Source organism: Canis lupus, chromosome 3 (genome assembly GCF_048164855.1).
Source record: "Canis lupus baileyi chromosome 3, mCanLup2.hap1, whole genome shotgun sequence".
In the NCBI taxonomy this organism is placed as follows: domain Eukaryota; kingdom Metazoa; phylum Chordata; class Mammalia; order Carnivora; family Canidae; genus Canis; species Canis lupus.
The window spans coordinates 76,139,819-76,160,913 of NC_132840.1; the positions used below are offsets into that span (position 1 = coordinate 76,139,819).

General features: G+C 35.2%; 1 protein-coding gene across 8 annotated transcripts in view; it reads left to right on the plus strand.

Annotated features, from left to right (window-relative positions):
* Nucleotides 1–21,095, plus strand: part of TBCEL (tubulin folding cofactor E like) — a 72,857-nt gene that overhangs the window by 44,819 nt on the left and 6,943 nt on the right. Inside the window, exon 9 of one of the 8 annotated variants that reach the window (XR_012028778.1) lies at nucleotides 19,850–20,023. The exons of 6 other annotated variants lie outside the window; for them this stretch is intronic. Coding sequence is in view for 1 of the 2 variants with exons in the window: in XM_072822400.1 (XP_072678501.1) it covers nucleotides 19,850–19,928 (79 nt within the window). In the remaining variant the exon portion in view is untranslated. The remainder of the gene's footprint in view (nucleotides 1–19,849; nucleotides 20,024–21,095) is intronic. One more of the 8 variants, XM_072822400.1, reaches the window with a different exon arrangement.

The following is a 21,095-nucleotide window of genomic DNA, read 5'->3' on the forward strand; positions in this document are numbered from 1 at the left end:
TCCTGAAACACGTCAAGCACTCTCCCACCTCAGGCCTCTGTACTGTTTTCCCTCTTTGGAACGTACCAGGTTAGCTGCATGGTTCTCTCCTTTGGGGATGGCTGATTGGAGAACCAGCCTATCTCAAACAGCACAGCTCGGCCTCCTACAAGTTCTCTTAACCTACTTGTATGTTTCTTATTTAGCAATACCTACCTGGCCTTGCTTATATACTCTTGGCTTCCCCCTGCCATACTGCAAACTCTGTAAAAGTTTTATACTTTTATAAAACTCTGTTTTATACTTCGCTGTACCCTCAATGCCTAGAGTGGTGCCTGACAAAATAGCAAGTGTTCAATAAAATGACTGAACCTTCACATTATGATCATGGAACACGAAGCAGGGTTACTGAGCTCTCCTGGAAGAGGTGGTACTTTCTAGAGAATGATTGAGTCAACCTGATGATGAAGGTGAGGGGAGAATATTCCAGACAGAAGGGAATACATGGGAAGTAAAGGCACAGTGGTAGGAAAGAATTCTTTATGTGTAGTGAACTGCAGCAGTTTAATAGGACTTCGTGAAACATAGTACGTGGGAAGGAAGTAGTAGCAGATAGCGCTTGGAGGGGAGGCGGGGGGTGGAAGCCCAAGGCAGGCCCTTAGAGACCCTTGTATGCCCTGCCAGGAGAAGAGGACTTTTTCTTGTATACAATGAGGAATCATCGAAAGGCTTCAAGTAGGGAAGTTCCTCAGCCAGATTTTGGGTTATATTTAGAGGGAGAATCTGAGAGAGCCCTCCGTAATAACAGATACTTTGGTGTAAAGGAAGTATGTGTTGGAGGCAGTCTGTGTCCTTTTACACAGGTACACACATTAGGGCTGAATTTCCTTAGAATTTGAAATAGTCCCTAGAAAACACACTGAAGTTCTCAATTTTCTGATATTAGTAGCCCTGATTTCTCTAGGGATAGAAGAGTATCATTTTTAGAGGGAAAGAAACCTCCACGATTATAAATCTATCATTTTTACCTTGCCATTTATCAAATGTCTGTCCATGTTGCCTATGTTTATCAGTTTTTCCTTTATGTTGTATTTGGTTTATCTCTTAATTTCCTCTGAGAGTGAATTAATTTGCTTATTTAGTACTGAACTAATACCAGTCTTCCTCCATTAAGTTTTAAAGACAGACAAAAAGAAAAGCCATGTAACTTTTCCTTTAGAAATCAACATACCATGTATCTTTTGAGATTTAGCTGTTTCTTTTCTTTTTAAGTATTTAATCACCTGATGCTCCTCACTAGGCATGCACTTTTTAAAAAAAAATTTATTTTTTGTTTATTTTTACATTTTCAAATTTAAATCCAATTTGCCAACATATAGTATGGCACCCAGTGCTCATCCCATCAAGTGCCCTCCTCAGTGCCTGTCACTCAGTCACCCCATCACCCCTTCCACAACCCTTTGTTTTAGGCGTGCACTCTTTTAATCCCCATCACCTATTTCACCCATCCTACCACTCACCTCCCCTCTGGTAATCATCAGATTGTTCTCTATAATTAAGTCTGTTTCTTGGTTTTTCTCACTATTTTTCCCCTTTTCTCCTTCGTTTTGTTTCTTAACCTCCACATATGAGTGAAATCATGGATCTTTCTCTGACTTATTTCACTTAGCATTATCCTCTCTGGCTCTATCCATGTTGTTGCATATGGCAAGATTTCATTCTTTTTTATGGCCGAATAATATTCCATTGGGTATACATACCACATCTTTATCCATTCATCAGTCAATGGATACTTGGGGTGTTTATGTAATTTGGCTATTGTTGATAATGCTGCTATAAACATCGGGGTGCGTGTATCCCCTTTGAATTAGTATTTTTGTATTCTTTGGGTAAGTACCCAGTAGCATGATTGCTGGATCTTAGGGTAGTTCTACTTTTAACTTTTTGAAGAATCTCCCTACATGTTCCAGAGTAGCTGCACCAGTTTGCATTCCCACCAACAGTGCCTGAGTGTTCCTTTATCTCCACATTCTCACCAACACCTGTTGTCTCTTGTGTTTTTGACTTTAGCCATTCTGACAGCTGTGAGGTGATACCTCATTGTAGTTTTGATTTGCACTTCCCTGATGATGAGTGATGTTGAGCATCTTTTCATGTCTGTTGGCCATCTGGATGTCTTCTTTGGAGATATGTCTGTTCATGTCTTCTGCCCATTTTTAAATTGGATTATGTGCTTTTGGGGTATTGCATTTTATGGTTCTTTACATATTTTGGATACTAACTTTTTATCAGATAAGTCATTTGCAAGTATCTTCTCCCATTCCATAGTTGCCTTTTGGTTTTGTTGATTGTTTCCTTTGCTGTGCAGAAGCTTTTTTATTTTGATGTAGTTCCAATAGTTTATTTTTGCTTTTATTTCCCTTGCCCTTAGGGGGCCAATCTATGGCTGATGTCAGAGACATTACTGCCTGTGCTCTCTTCTGGGAGTTTTATGGTTTCATATCTCACATTTACGTCTTTAATCCATTTTGAATTTATTTTTGTGTATGGTGCAAGAAATTGGTCCAGTTTCATTCTTTTGCATATAAGCTGCCCAATTTTCCCAACACCATTTGTGGAAGATGTTTCTTTTTGTTTTTGATGGTACTAGGGAGGAAGTATATTCACTGATTTGGGGTGTCTCTTTTTTTCCAGACTTTAAAATTTTGTTTTTCATAAAGACTTAGAAGAGGCATTGCTCCAGAGAATAATTGTTTGCTGGGAGGAAACACTGTTGTCAGAGATGGAGAGGCAAAGCCAGAAATAGTTTTTTTTAAAGCCTTTCCTTTACTTTTAAACTCTCCTTCTGTACCTCACTTTCTATTTGTCCCAAGGAGGCCCTAAACTATGCCCTGGGAAATCCTTATTTGTGATGTCAAGGATAATATTAGGCATTCCTCAGATGCTTATTGGATTGTCATTAATGGTAGGCTTTTTAAAATATGGAGAGTACGTTTTTTTCCTCCTTAAGACTAATAGCTTTTCTAAATACTGCTGATTGTATCTTCACATTATTGTGAGAGCAGGGCAGTGGCTTGTATTCAGACACCACCTCAATGAAGGCTTACTTTGTCTTGGATGCTGGAGAAATCCTAGTGTACTGTGTCTGTTACCTCATATTCCTTCTAGACAGAGGACCTGCTGTTGTGAAGGAACATTCCTACATTGGACATGAGTCTCCTGGGGTTCTCCATATTGCCAGGCTCCATCATCCTCTGACAAGGGCCGTGACACAGCACTCCTCACATTCAGCTTCCAGTCTCATGAGAAACAAAAGGGGCTTTCTCCTTGGCGCACCGGAGAGCCCCTGAAATGTTAGCTTTCCCTGTCGCTTACAACCTTTGTCATTCCAATTACCTTGGACTTTATTTTGACTTCTTGCCACTTTCCCAGCCCAGGAGAAGATAGGCTACCTTCCTAATCTTGATTGGAGTTATATATGAGAATTTGCATATACCTGCAAAGGAAAGAAAAAGAACCAGCCCTCCCACATCATGGTCTTGGGGGAAATTATCTTTGCTGTCTCAACTTTTGTTTTGGCCAGGGCAGGGGCCAGTTTTATCTTTTTTGTTTTTGTTTGATTCTTTAGGCTTAGAAAAAATACTGAGAATAATAAAATAAATACTTATTTTCACATTATTTCAGAACTGATGACTAATATTTTGCTATTTACTTCATTTATTTATTAAAAGAAATAACATTGCAGATAAAGTTGGATTAGTTTTTTCGCTCCTGTTCTCAGTCCTATATATGCCACAAAGTGACTCCTGGCAAGAATTTGATGTGTATCTTTACTACTTACTATATTTTATATGTCCATTAAAATATAAAGTGGGACTTTATGATTCTTTGTCAATATGCATTGCAGTTTCTTCTCAGTCTGTAGCTGATTTTCAGTTTGAGTTTTCACTTTGTATTTTGTTGAAAAGAAGTTTCAAAATTTTAATGTTAAACGTACCAATCTATGTATATTATGTATATTAAATATATCAACTCTATGGTTTATTCTTATTCCATCTTATTTAACAAAATCTCTTCCTTTCCAAAGATCACTTAAAATAATCTGGATTTTTTTCTAAATGTGTTTTCACATTTGTGTCTTTGATCTGCCTGGAGTCTATCTTTGTGTATGGTATCGAATAGAGATCTAAGGTATGATTGGTGTTCTCCACTGATCTTTAATACCACCTGTGTCATTTGCCTCATTTTTTATATGCATGTGTGGTTCTGCCTCCCCTTGTCTGTTCCATTGGTATATGTGTCCCTTCCTGTACCATTACAAAATTGAGAAATAACATTGCTAAATTGCAGTAAGTCTGAATTCCCAATAAGGGTAAGTTTCTACACCTAATTATTTTTCAGGTTACTGTAGAGATTGTAGCCCTTTTCCCTGTGGATTTTAGGGTTGGCTTACCAAGAACCACAAAAAATCCTGCTATAACTTGGATTCTTTTTTTTTTTTTTTTTTAAGATTTTATTTATTTATTCATGAGAGACACAGAGAGAGAGAGGCAGAGACACAGGCAGAGGGAGAAGCAGGCTCCATGCGGGGAGCGTGATGTGGGACTTGATCCCGGGTCTCCAGGATCATGCCCTGGGCTGAAGGCGGCGCTAAACCACTGAGCCACCAGAGCTGCCCTGTAACTTGGATTCTGATTGCACTGAATTCACTAATTTGGGAGAATTGACGGTTTGATGCTATTTCGTCTTCTTATCTGTGAACATAGGATATCGTCCCATTTAATTCAGCGTATTTTATATGTCCTTCACCAGTGTTTGTAATGGTCTCTCAAAGGCCTTACACATATTTGTTAAATTTTGTTTCTAGGCATCTTACACATTTTGTTGCTATTTTAAATGAAATCATTTTTTTCTGTCACTGCTTTCTAATTCTTGTTGATGTATAAGAATGCTGTGTAGTTTTGCATGTTGATCGCATATCCATCAGTCTTGCCTATGTATAAAGCAGTTAATCTTTACTTTCTTTTGAGTTTTTATGTAGACAGTCCTCCTCACCTGTAATATTACAGGTGAACAGTAAAAGAGGACATCTTTATCTTGTTTCTCACTTTAAAGGGACTACTTCCAAGTTTCAGTTTGAAGTGTGATGTGAAACGTGACTTTTGCTGTCGATTTTTCATAGTTGTACTTCATATCAGGTTAAAGTAGTTACTACCTCTGTTTTTCTAAGAAAATTATGACCAAGTATTGATCTCCTATAGAATGTTCTTTCTGTATTGAGATGAACATGCTGTTTTGACACGTTAAACTGAATTTGAGGGATACACTTTTCAGATAGTGAACCATCTTTGCATTCCTGGAATATTCAGCTTGGTTGTAAAATATTACGTGTCTTTTTCAACACTGCAGAATTTAATGTTATGTCTTTGGGATGTTTCCATCCCAAAATGTTTCATATTTAAACATTTCGTTGCTTTGTAATTTTCTTTTCTACCGTTCTTTCTAGTTTTGTTATTGAAGGTTAATTAGCTCCATAAAATGAATTGGATTGGTAGTTTTATATTTTTCTATTAAAGTAACTGTAATTTAGTTTTAAAATTTTATAGTCATTCATAATACTCTTATGATTTTGGAGTAGCTGTTTAAGTTTTTCAAATATTTTATCCTATTTAATCTTCATTTGGACTAGGTAATACTTCCATATGGAACCCAACTGAAAATTTTTGAAATGATTTAGATAGTAAACCAAATCGTCTTCCTATTTTTATCCTTAGGACCTAGTCAGATATTCGGTCCCTAGGCAACTACTGACACTAATATCTTGTTATAGGGTGCCATTGCTATTCAGTGCATAATTTCTGTACACGGTCACAAAACAATATACATCTTGCTTTTTTCACTTAACAGATGTTCAATAACCTCCTGTAATGCCCTCATTATATTTTTACCTTCATATCTATCTCTATATGTCTCTCTGTTCTCTCTTTCTCTCTCTCTCTATATATATATTTGATCTTTTTGATCAAAGAAAAGTGCTGTATCAATAGTCATCTCCTTTTTCATTCCTAATAATGTTTACTTCTGCCTTTCTCTTTCTCACTCTCTTTTTTATTTTTTTGATTGGTCCTGCTTTAAAAAAATGATGATCTTTTTAGTAGTATTCTTTATTTAAAGTCAGGGTTATTGAGGTATAAATTGACATAGAGTAAGTTTTTACCAATTTTAAGTATACATTTCTGAGTTTTAACAAAACTACAATTCTGTAAGTACTGACACAATCAGAATATATAGCAGTTCTATCACCCAAAAAAACTCTTTCCCTGACTCCATTGTCTGGCAACCACTAATCTGTTTTCTGCCCTTTTAGTTTTCACTTTTCCAGAATCTCATATAAGTGGAATCATATAGTATAACCTTTTGTTTTAATTGAAGATTTTATTGAGATAATTATAGATTTACATGAAGTTGTAAGAAATAATACAGCCAGATCCCATGTACACTTTACCCATTTTCCTGCAATAGTAAAATTTTACAGAACTCTAGTACAGCATCACAATCAGGATTATTCAGACTTCTCCAGCTTTACTTGTACACATGTATGCGTGTGTGTGTGTGCGTGTGTATAATTTAGTTCTCTACATTTTATTGCATGTGGAGGTTTACGTATCCACTACTGTGGTCAAAACAGTGAACAGTTCTATCACCAAGGATCTCTTAGATTGCCCTTTATCACCACACTCAGCTTGCTGCCAGCTCCCCTACTCCCATCTTTATCCCCTAGCTACCCCTAATCTTATCATTTATAAAATTTTGCCATCTCAAAAAAGTTATGTAGAAAAAATAAGTGGGAAATATCAGAAAGGGAGACAGAACATGAGAGACTCCTAACTCTGGGAAACGAACTAGGGGTGGTGGAAGGGGAGGAGGGCGGGGGGGTGGGGGTGACTGGGTGGTGGGCACTGAGGTGGGCACTTGACAGGATGAGCACTGGGTGTTATTCTGTATGTTGGCAATTTGAACACCAATAAAAAATAAATTTATTATTAAATGTTATGTAAATGGAATCATACAGCATATAACCTTTTGGGATTGTTCCTTTTCCACTTAGCATAATTCGTGGAGAGTCACCTAAATTGTTACATGTATCGGTAGTTTGTGCCTTATTATTGCTTATTAGCAAATAAGCCTTTTTATTGCTTATGTGCTATATATGTATCACAGTTTACTTAACCATTCACTTCTTGAGGAACATCTGGATTGATTCTAGTTTGGATTATTACAAATGACATACATATGAATATTCTTGTATAGATTTTTTTTTGGATAGAAGTTTTCATTCCTCTGGGATAAATACCCAGGAGTACAAATAGCTGAGCAGTATGGTAATTGCATATTTAGTTTTATAAGAAACTACCATACTCTTTTTTTTTTTTTTTTTTTTTTTTTTACCATACTCTTTTTTAAAATGGCCATACCATTTTACATTCCCATGAGCAATAAATGGGTGATCCAGTTTTTCTACAGCATTCTCTTGCTAGCATTTGGCATTTGGTATATTTTTATGTTTTAGCCATTCTAATAGGTTTATACTATCTCATGATTTTAATTTTCATTTCCCTGATGGTTAAAGATCTTGAATATGTTTTCAAGTGCTTATTTGTATCTGTAAAACCTCTAGTGAAATATCTCTGTGGTTTTTGCCCATGGTTTTGAGTGGATTCTTTCCTTACTATTGAGTTTTAAAGCTCTTTGTATATTCTAGATACTAGTTCTTTGTTGGATATATGGTTTGCAAATATTTTCTGTTAGTATGAGGCTTGTCTTTTTGTTTTTTCATATGATTTCATATAGAACAAAAATTTTTAATTTTGATGGGATCTGTTTACCAATTTTTCCTTTTATGAATTGTACTTTAAGTGTCAAGAACTCTTTGCCTAGATACAGAAGATTTTCTAGTATTTTTTTCTAAAAGTTTTGTAGTTTTACATTGTACATTTAAATATGTAATCCATTTAGAGTTAATTTTTGTGCCAGATGAAAAGTTTAAGCTAAAGTTCATTTTTTTGACCTTCGGTTGTCTAGTTTTACAGCAGTATTTGTTGAAAAACCTGTCTTGCCTCATTCCATTGCTTTGTACCTTTTAACAAAATTTGGAGTATATTTGTGTGGATATATATCTGGGTTTTCTATTCTATATCAGAGACTTATGTGTCTGTGGTCTCACAAGTACACATTGTTTTATACCTGTATAATAAGCTTTCATATCCTATAGAATGATTCTTTCAACTTTATTCTTCAAGAATATTTGAGTTATCCTAGGACCTTTGCCCTTCTATATATATTTTAGACTAAGCTTGTCTCTGTCTACAAAAAATCTTGCTGAGATTTTGATAGGAATTTCATTAAACCTATAGATCAGTTTGGGGAAGATTGACGTATTTACTATATTGGATCTTCCAATGCATGAACACAGTATGTCTCCTCATTTATTTAGGCCTTTTTAATTTCTTCCATCGGCATTTTGTAATTTTCAACATACAAGTCTTATAAATCTTTCATTAGATTTACACCTGAATATTTCATGTCATTTGCAAATACAGAAATTTTATTTATGCCTTTCCAATCTATGTGACCTTTTTCTTTTTCTTACCTTATTGCAGTGGCTAGAACTTCCAGTACTGTGTTGCATACGAGTGGTAAGAGTGGACATCCTTGCTTTCCTCCCAGTCTTAGGGAAAAGCATTCAGTCTTTTACCACTAAGTATAATGTTAGCTGTGGATTTTTCATAGATGCCTTTTATCAGTTGAAGCAGTTCCTCTCTATTTCTAACATGCTGAGGATTTTTATCATAAATGGATGTCAGATTTTTTCCAAATGCTTTTTCTGTGTCAATATGATTTCTTTTTGTTAACTTATTGATATGGGAGCTATATTGATTTTCAAACATTGAGCTGGCATTACATATGTAGAATAAATTACTCTTTATCATGGTGTATATTTCTTTTTATACATTGTTGGATTTGGTTTGCTAATATTTTGTTGAGGATTTTTGTGTTTTAGGTTATGAGAGATTAGAATGTAGTATTCTTTAAAAAAAAAAAAAAACCTGTATTTTATGTGCTTTTAGTATCAGGGTAACTAACACTGGCTTCCTAAAATAAGTTGGTAAGTGTTCCCTCCTCTTCTGTTTTCTGGAAAAGATTGTGTATAATTAGTATTAATTCTTTTTGGTCACTTAAAAATTCTTTTAAATTTTCATTGTAGTAAAATACACATAACATAATTTACCATCTTAACCTTTTTTAAAAATTGTGATAAAATGTACATAATGTAAAATCTATCCTTTTTTTTTTTAAATCTACTATCTTAATCATCTTAAAGTGCAGTTTGGTAATGTTAAAATATACATTACATTGTTGTACAGCAAATCTCCAACATTTTTCATTTTATAAAACTGAAACTCCATACCCATTAAATATCACCTCCCTATTACCCACTCCCTCCAACCCCACGGGATCACTTTTCAATTATTCTACTTTCTGTCTCTGTGAATTTGACTATTCTAGAGACCTTATATAAGTAAAATCATACAATATTTGTGTTTTGTGACTATTTCACTTAGCATAATGTCCTCTTAGCTCATCCATATTGTAGCATGTGACAGGATTTACTTTTTTTAAAAAGTTGGATATTTTGTATGTATAGACCACTTTTTTTTTTTTTTAACCATTCATCCATCAACAGACATTTGGGTTGCTTCTACTTCATGGCTATTACGAATAATTCTGCTGTGAATATGGGTATGCAGATACCACTTCAAGATCCAGCTTTTCAATTCTTTGAATCCTAGAAATGGGATTGCTGGATCCTATGGTAATTTTCTTTTTAATTTTTGAAGAATCACTCTACTGTTTATGTCCATAGTGGTTTATCATTTTAGTCACACCAGCAATTCCAACTTCTCCACCAGCCAACACTTATTTTGTGTGTGTGTGTGTGGCGGGGGGGTGGTTATTTATTTTTTGATGTAACCATCCTAATGGATGTGACGTATTTCATTGTTGTTTTGATTTGTATTTCTTTGATGAGCAGTGATGTTAAACATCTTTTCATATGTTTGTTGGCCTTTTGTATGCCATCTTTGGAAAAAATGTCTATTCAAATCCTTTGCCTATTTTTAAATCAATCTTTTTAAATTTTTTGACACAGAGCTGAAGGGATTGCTTATATATTTTGCATATTAACTCAGATATATGATTTGCAAATATTTTCTCCCAATATTATGTAGGTTGTCTTTTTCTCTGTTCATCGTAGCCTTTGATGTGCACAAATGTTTAAGTTTGATATAGTCCCATTTGTCTTGCTTTTGTTGCCTGTGCTTTTGGTGTAATATCCAAGAAATAATTGGCAAAGCCAATGTCAATGAAACTTTTCTCATTCTAGCAATTTTATAGTTTTGGATTGTACATGTAAGTCTTTAATGTATTTTTACTTAATTTTTGTATAGGGTTAAGATAAGTATCCACTTTCACTTTATTGCATGTGGGTATTCAAATTTCCTGGCACTGTTTGTTAAAGAAACTGTCCTTTTTCTATTGAGTGGTCTTGGCACCTTTATTGAAGATCATTTGACTATGTACATGTGGTTTTATTTCTGGCCTGCTGTGTTGCATTGGTCTATATGTCTATATTTAATGCCAGTACCAAACTGTTTTGATTACTGTAGCTTTGTAACATGTTTTGAAGTAAGGGAGTGAGTCTTCCAACTTCATTCTTCCTTTTCAAAATTTTTTGGCTATTCAGGGTCCTTTGACCTTTCATTCGAATTTGAGAATGATTTTTTGTTTTTCTGCAAAAAAAAATGCTGTTGAAATTTTGATAATAATTGCATTGAATCTGTATATTACTTTGAATAGTATAACTTCTTGATAATATTAAGTATTTTAATCCATGAACATGGAATCTATTTTCATTTATTTGTGTTTAATTTCTTTCAGCAATGTTTTGTAGTTTTCAGTGGTATTTTCCTTTTTAAAATATGCCATTCTGATTTCCACTATCTTTATTATTTCCTTCCTTTTGCTTGACTTTCTCTTCTTTTTCTAGTTTTTAAGGTAGCAATGTAGATTGTTGATTTGAGATCTTTCCTAATAAACACTTAGTGCTTTAAATTTCATTCACAGCACTGTTGGCATCCCACATGTTTTGATATGTTATATTTCAATTTTCATTCAGTTCATTGCTCTTAAAAAAGTATTTCATGTGAATCTTCCTCTTTGACTTACAGATTATTTAGAAGTTTAATTTCCAAGTATTTAGGAATTTCCCTAAATTGTTATCTTTTTGTTACTGATTTATACCTTGGTTCCATATGGTCATACTCTGGGTAACAGCAATTCTTTTAAATTTGTTAATCTTATGGCTTATCTTGGTGATTATGTAAAAAAAATGTATTCTGTTGTTGTTGGATATAGAATGCCTTATATGTCAATTATATACTGTTGATTGTTTTGTATCTAATAGTTCTGTCATTTCCTGAAAAAGAGATATAGGCAGCCTTTTGAGTCTGCTTTCTTTTGCTTAGCATGATGTATGATATTCATCTATCTTGTATGTATCACTAGTGAGATTCTTTTAACTGCTCAAGAATATTCTTTTTCTTAATTTTATTTTTTTAAGTAGGCTCCAAGCCCAACATAGGGCTTGAATTCACAATCCTGAGATTAAGAACCACATGCTTTACTTATTAAGCTACCTATAGGCACCACTAGTATTCTTTTATATAGATGTAATACAGTTAAATTCATCAGCTGAAAGTACATTTGGAGTGTTTCCATTTTTTCTATTTTTGGCAATTTATTAAGAAAACTGTGATAAATAGTCACAGATTTCTGTGTGAATATTAGTTCTTATTTCTCTTGGGTAAATACCAAGAAGTGAAATTGCTAAGTCACATGGAAAGTGTATATTTAACTTGCCAAGCTGTTTTCCAAAGTCGTACACCATTTTGCTTTCCCACCAGCAACATGTGAAAGTTCCTGTTACTCCACATCCTAATCACTACTTGGTATTTTTAGGTTTTTTGCTTTTGCTGTCTTTTTTTTTTTTAATTTTTGTTTCATTTCTTTAATTTTAGCCATTTTAATAAATGTATAGTGGGTATCTCATTGTGGTTTTAATTTGCACTTCCCTAATGACTAATAATGTTGAACATATTCTTAAGAGCCTTTTTGGCCATTCAAATACCTTTTTTGGTGAGGTATCTGTTAAAATCTTTTGCCCATTTTTGTAGTAGGTTTTTTTATTTTCTCATATTGGATTTTGAGAGTTCATTATAATACTCCAGGTATATATCTCTTACCAGATATGTGTTTTGTAAATTTTTTTCTCAGTCTGGATTGTCATTTCATTCTTTCAACGGTTTTTCAAAAGTAGAAGTTTTAAATTTTGGTAACATTGACTTTATTGGTTTTCTTTCCTTTATGGATCATGCTTTTAGTGTGATATCTAAGAAATTTTTGATTAATCCAAGATCACAGAGATTTTCATGTATGTTTTTTCTAGACATTTTATAGGTTTGTTTTCTGTTTAAGCTTTTGATTCATTTGAGCTAACTTTTGTATATAATGTAAGGTATGAATTTCTTTTGTTTTAATTTTGGCATATGAGTGTCAATTGTTCTAGCAGCATTTATTGATAAGACTATCCTTTCTCTATTGAATTGGTTTTACACTTTTGTGGAAAATGAGTTAATCATATAGGCAGACTCTACTTCTGGATTCTGTGTTATTTTCCATTGATTTATGTGTCTGTCCTTTCTCAGTATCATATTGTCTTGATTCCTGTCACTTTATAGGAAGTCTTGAAAATCAGGTTGTGTGGGTCCTGCAACATTGATCTTTTCAGTTATTTTGGCTATTGTAGTTTCTTTGCCTTTTTATATAAATATTAGGATAAGCTTGTTGAACTATAGAAAAAAATTCTGCTGGTATTTTGATTGTCGTGTGAAATGTGTAGGACCATTTGAATAGGATTGACATCTTAATAATATTGAGTCTTTCTATTCATGAACCAGTATATCTCATTTATTTAAGTCTTATTTGATTTCTTTCAGAAGTTGGTGTTTTGTATTTTTCTACGTGTAAATCCTGCTCATATTTTTGTTACATTTGTACTTAAGGATTTCATGTATCTCAGTCCTGTTATAAATAGTACTTTAATTTTTTTTTTCAATTTTCAATTGTTCATTGCTAGATATAGAAGTACATGGGATTTTGATATATTGACCTGTATTCTGCAAACTTGCTAATCAACTTATTACTTCTAGTAGTTCTTTTGTAGATTAAAAACAATCATGTTGTCTTGAGACACAGTGTATATTTTCTCTTCCTTTTTTTTTTTTAAGATTTTATTTATTTGAGAGAGAGGGAACATGAGCAGGGTGGGGCATGGGGGAGAGGCAGAGGGAGAAAGGGAGAAGCAGACCCTGAGCAGGGAGCCTGATGTGGGGCTCGATCCCAGGATCCTGGGTCATGACCTGAACTAAAAGCAGACACCTAACCAACTGAGCCACAAGGCACCCCATATGTATTCTCTTCCAATCTATATTACTTTTTAATTTTTCTTTTTTTCCTTTCTCATTCTTTTTCTGCATCTGTTGAAAAATTTATGTGATTTTTGTCATTTAGTGTGTCCATTATATTTGCTGTTTTTTTGTTTTTTAATGTTTAACCAGCCTTGAATTTCTCACTTGGTTATAATGTATTATCTTCTTTATACATTGGTGGATTTCATTTGCTAATATTTTGTTGATGATTTTTGTATCTGTTCATGTGGGATATTGATTTATAATTTTCTTGCAGTGTGTTTCTCATTTTAATACTGGGATAGCACTAGCCTCATAAAATGAGTTTGTGAGTTTTTGTTTCTCTTTTCTAAAAATGTTTGTATAGTGTTAATATTCTTTCTTAAATATTTTGTAGAATTTTGTCAGTGAAGCCATCTGTGCCTGGTGTTTTCTTTGCTGGAAGTTTTAACTATGATTAAATTTATTTCATAGGTACAAGAATTCAAGTTATCTGTTCCTTTTGAATAAGCTTTGGTAGCTTGTGTCTTTGCAGGAATTCATCCATTTCATCTCAGTTATTGAATATATGGGCATATTCATAATATTCACTTACTATAAACCTTTAAAGCCTATATGGTCTGTTGTGATGTTCTTTGATTCAATCCTGATATTGTATCTTCTTTTCTTGATAAGTTTGGTGACAGGTTTATCAGATTTGCTTATCTTAAGATCCAGATTTGGGGGATGCCTAGGTGTCTCAGTCAATTAAGCATCCAGCTCTTGATTTCAGCTCATATCATGATCTCAGGGTCATGGGATCAAGCCTGGGTTGGGCTCCATGCAGAGTCTGCTGGGGATTCTCTCCCTCTGCTCCTCCCCATTGCTTGGATGAATGCACATGTGCGCTCTCGCTCTCTCTCTCTAAATAAGTACCTAAAATCTTTTCTTAAAAATCCAGATTTGGGTCTCATTGGTTTTCTTTATCTTTTTTTCCTGCATTTTATTTCACTGATTTCTGCTCATATTTTTATTATATCTTTTCTCGCTTTGGGTTTAATTTTATTTATTTTTTTTTAATTTTTATTTATTTATTTATTTATTTATTTATTTATGATAGTCACAGAGAGAGAGAGAGAAGCAGAGACACAGGCAGAGGGAGAAGCAGGCTCCATGCACCGGGAGCCTGATGTGGGATTCGATCCTGGGTCTCCAGGATCGCGCCCTGGGCCAAAGGCAGGCGCCAAACCGCTGCACCACCCAGGGATCCCTGGGTTTAATTTTATCATCTTTTTCTGGCACCTTAAGGTAGGAGCTTAGATAATTGATTTAAGACCTTTCTTCTTTCTCTTATAAACATTTAATTATATAGATTTCCTTCTGAGCACTGCATTAGTTACATTATATCTTTTTTGTATATTCCATTTTAATTTTTATTGAATTCAGAATATTTTCTAATTTCCCTTGTAACTTTCTCTTTGACCTATTACTACAGTTATTTAAAGTGTGTTGTGTATTTCTCAAATACTTGGAGATTTTCCAGCTTAATTTCTTGCCATAGTAAGATAACATATTTTGTATTACTTTAATTCTTTTAAACCTATTGAGATATGTTTTTGGCCTAGAATATGGTCTATTTTGGTCAATACTCTATACATACTAGAAAAAAATGTGTATTCTAATGTTGTTGAGAAGTATGTTTTATAAACACCAGTTCAAGTTATTAGTAGTATTCAGATGTTTTGTATTGTTAACAGTATTTTGTTTTGTTGGTCTATCAGTTATTGAGAAAGGAGTGTTGTGTTCTCTAGCTGTAATTGTGAACTTGTTTATTTTTACTTTCAGTTCTATTGGTATTTGCTTCATTATCTTGATACACACTGAAGATTGTTATGTCTTCCTGTTCAATTTTAGCTTTCCCTGTATAATAGTTTTGCAGTTGTCTCTAAGTAGCTCTCTAGACTCTTGTCCCACAGTAATTGCAGTTAGTACATATCTAGTCACTTAGGCAGCAAGTGATTTGATGCAATTCCTGGTGGTAGAGCTATCTTTTTCCTTCTTTTATCTAGAATCTTTGCTCTAAAGAGGTAGCCCTAGGCAGTGGATCTATAGCAGATTTTTTGCATTATTTTATGTCCAGCCTCACAGCCCTCCAACCCTACCCCTGCTTCATGCAGTGAACCTGACTCTCTTCGTGGAGTACTTTTAATCTCCTTTCCTAAACCGGACTTTAGCTCCTGACTGCCACTACCTATTTTGGATTTGGAGTCCAGTGGTTCTGTGGTTTTAGTTGTATGCTTTGTATTTCTTTTCTGTGTCTGATCTGTAGAAATGTAGAATATTATTTTTGAGCCTGGGCTATGTCTTCTTGGAATTCGGCCTTTCATATTTTATCCATTTTACTCTATGTTTGGAGCAGAAGTATATTAAACTGTGAATTTACGGAGTCATTTTGATCAAAGTCCTAATCATACTGATAAATGTAGATTCGAATAATTCTTTTAACTTTAGTGTAATATTTTATTACACGAATAGGTCACATTCTGTTTATCCATTCACTAGGTAATTTTGACAGCACTTGAATTTAAGAAATAATGAGTTCAAACAAATTCTATGACTTAAGCTTTGATGAAAAATAGTATGAAAAATACTAAGTTCAGCTCAAGATACTTTGCTATGTATGAAAGGTGAGAATAAATATTTTGGAAGTAGATAAAATATGGAAGCTTGAAGAAGACAAGTGGGGAAACATCTATGGCTTAAGCTAAATAAGACGATGAGATCTGTGATAGAAGATCATAAAGAGAAAACGGAAGAGAATCCAGGAAGGAATCTTGAGAACTATCCAAGTGTATAAGTGTAGATGGTCAAAAGAGGAATTAGAACCTGTAAGGATATATTGAAAAGGGACATTTGAAATGTAGAAAGGAGAAGAGAATTTCTAGAACAGTGTTCATTACTCTAGCAAACCATTAAAGTGATGAGAACTAAGGCAGAATGATGGTCTGAGAACAAGACCTGAATTCTAACTTCCACCGTCTACTCATTAGCTATTAGATTTTTGGGTTAACAAATCAGTCCAAATTACTATTTCTGTAAAATATGTAATAGGTGATCTCTAAGGTCCTTTCTGTGTCTAAGAAGTGATGTTTATGTATTTTGATAATAGGGTATTGGTGACGTTGAGAAAACTGTTTCAGTAGTGTATGAAAACCCACTTGTAGAATGTTAAGGAGATTTCTTTGGTATGCCATGTCAAAATAAGAGGAAGCATACCATAGCCAGAGAGGTTAAACAACAGCAATTAGATGTTTGGAAAATATTTTAAATGCTTCGTAATACCTTGGGAAATGAATGTTTTTCATACTGTACCATCAGAGATATTTCATGTTTTATTGGTCACATTCCTTAAAGAGAGAGATGTAGATATTAGGGATTTATTTTGGAGTAAGATAGCCTTATTTTAAAATAAAGACTCCAGTTAATTCAATATGAGTCTGCATTTGAGGAACAATAGATTAACAGAATTGTTACCTTAAAAGTACTGCATAGGCCACGTTTGAGTATACCCCTAGGAAGTTGTAAGGGCTAGATACTGATCATCCCATTGCAGTATACGCACGTGCACAAAATGTAAATCCCATCATTTTGCTCTAGGATGTTCCTTGAGATTCTAACTATACCTTTTATGGAAATGGAAACATGAAGTCCAAATGTGGAAGCTTTCTGATACCTAAAAAGCTCCTGGTCTAAGCTTATTTTAGTTTTCCAGTTTCTTAAATATTTGTGTTAAATATTTACTGTTTATATTATTTAGTTTATAAGGCTACTCAGAGCTGAGAATGAATTAGCCTTTGTCTCCATCCATCTTTGAGTTTTAGGTTTTATTCTAAATTCACTCTCAGACTAAGATTTATGGTAGGAAACTGCAGTCTAAGTAGTATGTCAAGTCTTCACTTATTCTAGAGTCATAGACCTGTGACTGAATTGTGAGTGAGGAAATGCTCTCAGGTATCTTAGGAATCAAGAATGAAAATGGGCTGTAGGAAGAAGGGCATACCTCTCTCAGTCTGACTGTCATGCTACTGAAATCTGCTCATATGTCTATCACATTAGGCAGGTATGCCACAGCACCTCATGTATGAAGGCTTGCCTGTGTTCATTTTACCAGTAGCCTGCTTTCTAACTACTTGTGATACATAGACCCCTAAATTTAGAAGAAGCTCTTCTGTCAAGAGGAGTTTTTCTTTAATAGGAAGAAAGAAAACACAATGCCAGTTTGCCTATGGTAATGTTTTCACAAGGTTCCACTTAGCATTCTGTTTCCACTTAACATTCTTAGTTGCAGGCAGCCCGGGTGGCTCAGCGGTTTAGTGCCACCATCAGCCCAGGGTGTGCTCTTGGAGACACAGGATCGAGTCCCATGTCAGGCTTCCAGCATGGAGCCTGCTTCTCCCTCTGCCTGTGTCTCTGCCTCTGTTTCTCTCTGTGTCTCTCATGAATAAATAAATAAAATCTTTTTTTAAAAATTTCTCAGTTGCTTATGTGGTCATGTTGATCTTTATGCCATATGTAGTAAATTTGGTTCCTCTTGTGATTGGTCATTTTCTGTTATAAGATTATGGTGGAACAGTGTTAATATCCTCAGTCAGTACTTCTATTCTCAATCAGTACTTCCATACGATAGTAATTATATAATAATCAGATAGAAGTAATGATTAAGAATATTAATATAAATTGAGATTGTCTTAAAGAATGCTTAGTCATCAGAAACCATTTACCGCTTAAGACTATAGCTTTGGGGTTGATGATAAAAGCTCAGATAACACCAAGTTTGCAGTGATAGTTCAGTTTGGATAGACTGTTGAATAATGAATAAAATACCCAAACTGGAACACTAGGAAGAAATTGGTTTCTGAAATATACTGGACAATGTAGTAGAATCATGATTTCTTATATTTACTGATTTGCCCTGCTTAAAAACAACCCAAAATAAGAAAATGGGGATTAAACATATTATCTTCAAATCATACTATCATATGTTTTAGGGGGACCTGGGTGGCTTAGTAGTTTAAATGTCTGACTCTTGATTTCAACTGAGATCATGATCTTGGGGTCATGAGATTGGGTGCCCCCATCAGAATCTACTTAAGATTCTCTCTCTCCCCCTGTCCTTCTGCTCCTCCCCACCCTCTTAAAAAGAAATCATACTTTTTACTTATGTAACTTTTAGGGGAGCGTATTTGGTGTTTTCCTTCATTGTTATAGAATAAATTAGAGAAAAATCCAAAACCTTTATCCATATACAAAAGATAAGTGGCTTTACCTGCAAGTTAAAAACAAACAATGATTTTAAGATTTAAACAAGTGGAAAGGCAGGTGCAGAAGTGATAATGTTTAAGATACAAAATAAGGATGCAAAGTTATGAAGGAACCAAATAATGAAGGGCCTTTTTTAGTCACTTAATTTTCTATATTGCTGTAACGAATTACCCTAAACTTAGTGATTTAAAACAATAGCTACTTGTTATGTCACAGTTTCTGTGGGTCAGAAGTGAGGGCACAATGTGGCTTACCTGGGTTCTCTGCTTAGGTTCTCACAAGGCCAAAATCAAGGGTTTATAGCAAGGATGTGTCTGTTCCTGGAGGCTCTGGTGAAAAATGAGCTTGCAGGCTCACTCAGGATGGTGGGAGAATTCTATTCCTTCTCAGGCTTTCCATGTGGCCACCTTCATCTTCAAGCCAGCAACGACGTATCAAGTTCCCTCATGCTTGGGATCTCTCGGATATCCTCCTCTGCTGCTGCCTAAAGGAACTTCTCTGCTTTTAGCAATTCATAGGATTAGATGAGGCCCATTCAGTGAATTCTCCTGTCTTAAGGTCAACAGTGCAGAATAACAATATGACCTTGAGACTAGCACCAGGGGATAAATATTGTGGGGGAAAAATTCTGCCTTCCACAGCCATGATAGAGTTCAGGCTTTATTCTGACAGGCTCACTATATTGAGAAGAAAGGGATTTCTTATGGAGAATAGGTGCTTACAGAAATTTTTGGAAGGGCTGTGTCTCTAGGATGGCCTTTAGGATGGTACCACAGAACTGGCCCACCAATGGTACTGCTGCCTCTGGTGGAATCAGAGGAGAAACTCAAGAAGCTGCTGTCTCTGGTGCTGGATCACACACTGGGGTGTTCAGTAAACTGCTGCCAGGGCTGTTGACTCCAGGAACACAGTGTTTGAACTGCAATTTGGTAATCTACTCTCTGGTAATCACCATCTACTAGATCCATTATATTTGTCCCCAGGGTTGCTGAATGTCTACACTTTCCCAGTCTTAGAAGTTCAGGAAGAAGGCATTCCAGAGGAGGCCGGAATAGATGCTGAAGTGGCTCATCCACAGAACGTTCTAGCACTTCAGGTTCTTAATGATATTGATACAAGAGAGCTTGGTTCTTGTCTCGAATCTCGTTGACAACAGAGTGAGCAAAGTGTTAGAGGTTTTCTTTTTTTTTTTAATTTTTATTTATATATGATAGTCACAGAGAGAGAGAGAGAGAGAGGGGCAGAGACATAGGCAGAGGGAGAAGCAGGCTCCATGCACCGGGAGCCCGACATGGGATTCGATCCCGGGTCTCCAGGATCGCGCCCTGGGCCAAAGGCAGGCGCCAAACCGCTGCGCCACCCAGGGATCCCCTGTTAGAGGTTTTCTTAAGCAGAGATAGAAAGCTCTTAAAAGCAATAGGGGCCCCACAGGGTTGCCACTGAGGGCTTTTATAGTCTGTCTTTTATAGGAAACAGACAAGGAAACTTGGTTAATTTCTTGTCAGTATCAGGGTGTTTGTAATTTTCAGGTCTATAGTTAGAACAAACATGGTGGACTTGTGACAAACAAGATGTTTGTAAATATCATGAGCACAAACAAAGGTGTTCCCTTCTCTCTGGTTAATATCTCCTCCATAATATTTCTCTACATCTGGGGTGTCTGTGAACGGGTAGCCATTTAAGGGGAATACTCCCTAACAATTTGGAGCTAGGGAGCCAGGTTTATTTTTGTTTTTACTGTCTTAGCTCTGTTTCCTTGGGATGGGTAGGAGCCTGAATCTGGGGTCTTTTGGTGTCCTTCGGGTTTATGGGAGCCCACAGATTCCTGGACGCCTGACTGGGTATTTCCCTTAACTTTCCTTGCTTAGCCCCACCCACCCCTAACTCATTCCTACATCAACATGACTTGAATTTATGAGACAAGTGGGCAAGACAAGTGCACATAGGTTCAGGAAGTATTTAGGAATCAAATTGTTAGGACATGGCAGTTGATTGAATGGGAAAGGTGGGGGAAAGGGTAGGAAGGAATCAGGATGACTGTCCAGTTACCAGCTGGGATGAGTAGGTAGTTTGTGGTGCCATTTACTGACATAAGAAAGACCGGAAGAAAAGATGATTGGCAAGAGACAATGAATTATTCCAGGATGTGTTGATTTTTAGAAAACTGTTGGATCTTAGTATCCTAATTTATAGGTCACTTAATTTATAGGTCATTTAATTTGTAGATGG